Here is a 6,119-nt window from a genome sequence, read left to right on the forward strand (position 1 = left end):
AAAGATTGAAAACAACAATCATGTGAATCAAAATGGAGCCAGTCACGTGTTACTGCTCTCTTTGTGGTTTCTGGCCAAACCTACAGCTTAGAGCCACTGTTAGGATTTAAAAAGCTGTTAATGTGACACTTTAAAACCAGTTTAACCATTTCAGTATAATCAGTTTGAAACTGCTGCTTGTTTATAGTTCACTATAACCTGATCACTGCTGAAATAACAAGCTTTTCATTGGACTATTGTGTTTTAACAAGACTTTATTATAAAGACATGAATGTACATTTTCAAATTTCAATGGAATACTGACATTGCGTATCTAATTCACATTTTTATTTTCTTTCTGCTGCAAAGAACAAATAGCAAAAACTTTCACCTTATAAACAAGTGCTGCAATTCAATCTCCGAGACACAGCAGCCACAGGCCGGCCGGGGACTTTCTGAACAAGATTCGAGGTGGAGATCAGATAGAAATGAACATCAGCAACCTGAAAATCATAGCAGCGCCACATCTGGAAAAAAGTTGTAGAAAAGCTCACTTATGAGTTCTTTGAAGAATAATCCCCTCGGGCTGAAATTCATTGCTCACTGATACGATGCCAGTCTGCAGGTTCCACTGGAGGTTTACAGTTAAAGGCCTTCAGAAGTTGGAAATGGGTCAGTTTATGGGCTAGAAAAATAATCCTGGGCGATCTGAGGCCTCCTGCACCTCACAAATGTTCACAAATAGATTTTTTGGGAAGGTCTCTACTGTTAGGTGAAAGGAGCTTAAAAAAAGCCACCAACAACAAAAAGAATACTTTTTTAAAAGCACAGAAGAAGAGAACCACAGGAAGTCACAGCACTTGGAAACGCCATGAGGCCTGGTCTTTGTAGTCCAAACAGTCGGAGGCGTTGAAGTTGAGTTTCCAGGCCGAAGCCGCCGTCTGATCTTTGTAATCCAGACAGTCCGTGGAGTTGAAGGCGAGGCCGGGTGCGCTGTACGCCTGGTGGTGATGCGGTGGGTGGTGGTGATGGTGGTGGTGCCCTGGTGTCTGGCCGATATGGTGGTGAGGGTGTCCCGACATGGAGCTGCCTGTCATTGGGCTGAGCTGGTGTGGGTGGTGTGGGTGGTGATGGGAGTGCATGGGCGCCAGGTACGAGCCGCAGTCCACACCACCAAAGTAGGAGCCTGAGGCCGAGGCTGGGTAGCCCTGGCTGTACGCTGCTGCGCCGGGCTCCAGATGGACGACACCGGGGCGGTGACGGAGGTAGAGGTGCTGATCATACCGGGTCCGCTGAGGCCAGACGAGATGGAGGAGGAGGAAGACGAGGACGATGAAGAAGCGGAGGCGGAGGAGGAGGAACTGGACACTGCTGGCGGGGTGAACTGACCGCTGCTCTCTGAACCTGGGCTCTCTCTGGTTGGAGACGCCTTCTTCTTCATGGGCTTCACCTTGGTGTTGCCGCTGCTCTGCTGCTGCTGCCGACATTTGGCTCGTCTGTTCTTAAACCAGACCTGAGGAAGGAGGAGAGGTCAAAGGTCACCATCACACATGCTGGGGTCAGAAATCAACAAAGCTGTAAATCAGACCAGGAACTAAACATGTTCTGCTTCCCTCTCACGTGATCGCACTGAGGAACTCTGGCTCTGACCTTTGACCTCTACTGTCCAACTCTTTGTAAGGATCTACAGTTTGTGTGTCTGCTGAGTGACTCGTGCCAAATAAAGACGGTAACCTGTGAACCTGTGTGTTGCTTTGGCTGTGACTGGCGACTCTAAACTGCCCGTAGGAGTGTGTGTGGTTGTTTGTCTCGTTGTCAGCCCTGTGACAGACTGGCGACCTGTCCAGGGTGGACCCCGCCTCTCACCCAGTGTCAGCTGGGACTGGCTCCAGCCCCCCATGAACCTGTTCAGGAATAAGTGGTACAGATGATGGATGGGTAAGTAGGAAATGTGTTTTTGTTCAATCCTGTGCAGCAGCCTGACAACCTGTGGAAGCACAGTGCCACGACCTGCTGAGTGACCTCTCCTTAATGCAGTGATAGTTACATAATGAGTGTCACATGATGAAATGCGTGTTTGACTAAAGGATTATTACGTGTAAGAGCAAAGCAGGAGCTCAGAGGAACCGGGCTGCTTTAGAACCACAACCCTGACTAACAACGTCACAACAAAATTACTTTTAACTACCAAAACGAAGACGATAATTTTGGGAGTTCTGTGTTTTTTTAATGTCACAGATCTCGTTTTATTTTCCTTGAACAGTATTTAGTTTTCCAATATATTTGAAATATTTGTTGATGGTGAAACTTAATGGAAACAACTGCAGAACTTTGTTGTATAAAGGACAAAGTTGCACGTATTTTACTTCTTAAATATTCTGGACTCTTTTGAATAAACCACAAACTAATGTGTCAGCATCAGAACGAAAAAAAACAAAACACACAACTCCTTCATATTTTTATGCAGACATGACTACGTACTGAATAACTGGAAAATGTTTTCCTGTGTCACTTCTGGTTGTTTCAGTCTGAAGCAGTCGTTGGCCGTTAAAGAGGCACCAGTGGCCTGTGCTGCGGGCTGAATGCGGCCTGTCAGCAGCAGAAAGCAGAGACGCCGCAGCCATAATTGCAGCTCTGGGCCCGGTACACTAAAGCTCTCACAGCCTTTTCTATAAAAAGTCAGACCACATCCAAACCTGGTCCTTCCTCTGCCAGAGCCAAATCCTCCCCTTTGACTGGGGACTTGTCTCTACTTGATCAATAGTAACTGAAGGTTTTTACACACAAGCTGAAGCTAAGCACGCAGAGGCCTGAGGTGAGAGAGAGGCACCTAATCTCTAAAGCCAGAGCTCTGCTGCATTCAGTCCTTTGAGGACAAATCCAGCCGCTGTGTGTTGTGTACTAACTGTGCTAAGTTGTTCGATGCTACAGTAAAACATCAAACTGGACCCACTCACAGGGCCTTCGCTCGGCTTCCTGCTGTGGCTTCTGGCACCTTTTGCTTCACTATCTCAGTTCTTTTAACATCATGAAAAAATTCTGTCAAATGTTTAAACGCCCTCATGCAAATCAATTATTTGGCAAATGTCACCAGATTAACACTAAACTCTCCCAGATTCCTGGCATGCATTTAAAAGATTTCCAACAACTCTCCCCTTTTCTTAGTCTGCTTCCTTGCACACTGACTGAGTCTGACACATAACTGGCCGACTCTGACCTGCACTCTGGACTCCGGCAGGTTGATCTTCAGCGCCACCTCCTCCCTCATGAAGATGTCCGGGTAGCGCGTCTTGGCAAACAGAGACTCCAGGATGTCCAGCTGCGTCCGGGTGAACGTGGTGCGCTCCCGGCGCTGCTTCCGTGGGTTGGCTGCAAGAAACGAGGCCCAGGTTCATCAGCTAAACACCACGTCAACATCCCTCTAACGGCTACAAAGTGAACTCGGCGCCCGGAGATAATCTGTGCTGTATCAAAGTAGTTTTGACACCATAATTCTTGTCGTGAATTTACTGTGTTTCATATTTGTGATTATTTCCTTGGGGTGAACAGAAGTTCGTCCATCTGATCTAACTTTTGGACTTCATACAGAAAAGTCTTTGGACAGGCTTTTATCAACAAGACCAAACTGGATGATGGACCTGACGCATTTCAGAGTTGATGCTGTAGAAAAATTACAAAGTACAGCAAAAACAAACCTCCGTGTTACTTTACTAGTTTACTCTTAAATTAAAAACACAGAAGCACAATTTCTCCTCCGCGTCTGGTTTTAATTGGACTTATTTCAAGTTAAAAACTAAATAAAAATAATTCCGTCCAGACAGCAGGTAAACTTTATAGGAAACACTAAGGGCTCATCATAACGCACAGTGACCTGGGTCAGGCTGCGCCGCGCACACCACAGCGGACAAGTCCTCCTTTGTTAAATGAACCATGTAGGCCTATAAAAACATTTTCTAAATTAAGGACTATTATAAGAGCATTTTGTGAGCTATTCCACTGAATCTGTGTGTGGTCCTGATGAGGCCGTGTGGATCCGTACCGGGGTAGCCCACAGACGGGTGCAGCAGGTCCATGGCGGCTCCGCTCAGGCCCAGTCCGTTCATCCCGTACGGGGCCTGTTTGAGATAAGACATCATGCTAGAGGCTCGGAGGGGAGACCGGAGTCTGGGGGCAGAGGAGGCGCAGGTCTCCCGCTGTCCAGGTGTTCAGCTCGGCTCCTGGGGAGACAGGAGCGCGGTGAGTGTGCGCAAAAGACCAAGACAGAAACTGGCGGAAACACGCAGTTTGGCCATGAACACATAGTGCACAACTTAATAAAATGTACACGGTCCCTCAAGTAATGCTGCTAAAATGCTGAGGCCTGTTTTCCTGTCGAATCCTTCTAAACTTTAATTTCCAAAAACGTTTGGCAGCCCACGGCTCCAGCGGGCGGTCTGTGCGTGCGTGAGCTGGTGTAACGCCATTTTAACACGCTGCAGAAACACACAAAATGCTGATGCTGCTTCGGGTGAAAGACTTGTGCATTTAAAATTTCAGTTCCTAAAGTAGAGATTATGTGATTTGACCAGCCAGTGGATGTAAACGGCACCACACGGGAACACGAAGACCGACGAAGAAGAAAGATTTAGTCTTGTGGAAAGCTGGACAGCTGTATGACCACTGTCCCACATGTCCAGGCCGCAGACAAGCCAGAAGGACCAGGACGTGAACCTTCCTGTCGGGATCCCGGGAGGACGGACTCCCAGCCCGGGCCCGTCTCATCACAGGTGTCTCACGGGCCGGTTCTCCGTTTGGACACAAATGTTCGCTGAGGTTTCATTTGACTTTTTAACCAACGGATTCTACATTTTTAATCATTTCTTTTTGGTTTTAGACTAAATGTATTTATTTAGTAACACAGGACTGACGGGCACGTTTACCATGAACGTTTTTACCGTTTTTATTTTCCCACCTGGAACAAGCCTTGTAAAATTAAAATAAACTAAATAATGCACAACCGTCTTGGTAACATCCTTCACAAAATAAATCTAAGGTAAATATTTTAAGCTGACCATGTCAAATATTAAATGAAAGCAAATAAATGAGGTTAAATGTGAGGTTCGTGCACGCAGTGACGAGCGTCACAGTGTGCACGCTGTCTATTATATATAAAATATATAACAGCTGAAAAAGATATTAAATTAATATTAAAAGCCTTTAAGGCCTTTATCAGAGTTAATATCCTACAACTCGTTTGCCTTTTTCTCCACATCTCACACATTAGCTTTAATAAACGTCCTAAGACTAAGACCGTGCGTGTGTTTACGGGTTTCCAGGGGCTGACCCACCGGGGTCCTTTTAGCGGGGAAGTGCCCACATCCACAGCCTGTGGTGCTGAGAGGAGCCGCGGGCCTTGTGTCGGTCCCACCGAGGCCTTAGCGCCACAGTTAAACCTATTTCCATAGCCGCAGGACGGAGCCGGGCCACAATGTAAATGCTTCTAAACTGTGTGCAAATGAAGCGCATTACAATTTAGATTAGATCGACAATTAGCAGAGTCTCTTATCAGCCAGGTGACTCTGGACAAAATAAACCAGGTTCAATCAGCTTAATAATATACAAAACGTCACGATGCTTTATTTCTGCTTCTCCTCGATGAGCTGATTCCACATAAAGATGGAATTTTTAAATGCATCTAACATTTTTATTTTATTTTATTTAATATATAGGCCTGTTCTGAGATAGAGCCAATGCCTAAAGGCCTCCTCTGAATAAAGACAAGCTGCCATCAGACATGTCCTAAATATTTATTCCAGGAGACCAGGTGACATTCAGGGCACATCACCTGAGGGAACATGCAGCTTGAATGAAATCAAACAACACCAGGTAAGAGTCTCACCTGTTTCAGGCTCCTTTTTAAAAAAGGTTCCGTTAATTGCAAACCAGTGAGAATCAGCCTTTGAGAAATATCCACATGGAGGGAAGTTTATTCTGTTGTCTAGTAGAGCTGACGCAGGTTCAGCGGCTCCCCGCACAGTTCGCACCTGTGTCCACGTTAGAAAATTAACATTTCAACGCAGAAAAATGGAGAATAACTGCGGTGATTGACGGCTTCGCGCTGTTCTCTCCCGCCGCAGCTGACGGACGGCGGCTGATGGTGG

General features: G+C 46.3%; 1 protein-coding gene across 1 annotated transcript; it reads right to left on the reverse strand.

Moving 5' to 3' along the window:
* Positions 1 to 252: 252 nt before the first annotated feature.
* LOC109952295 (homeobox protein OTX1 B-like) lies at positions 253 to 6,097 on the reverse strand. Its single transcript, XM_020587303.1, is given in 5 exon segments — positions 253 to 1,237; positions 1,240 to 1,492; positions 3,197 to 3,348; positions 4,019 to 4,196; positions 5,858 to 6,097. Coding segments are annotated over 4 exon segments (909 nt in total). The 5' UTR covers positions 4,116 to 4,196; positions 5,858 to 6,097; the 3' UTR covers positions 253 to 830.
* Positions 6,098 to 6,119: the final 22 nt, after the last annotated feature.

This window comes from Monopterus albus, unplaced genomic scaffold, assembly GCF_001952655.1.
Source record: "Monopterus albus unplaced genomic scaffold, M_albus_1.0 scaffold451.1, whole genome shotgun sequence".
Taxonomy (NCBI): domain Eukaryota; kingdom Metazoa; phylum Chordata; class Actinopteri; order Synbranchiformes; family Synbranchidae; genus Monopterus; species Monopterus albus.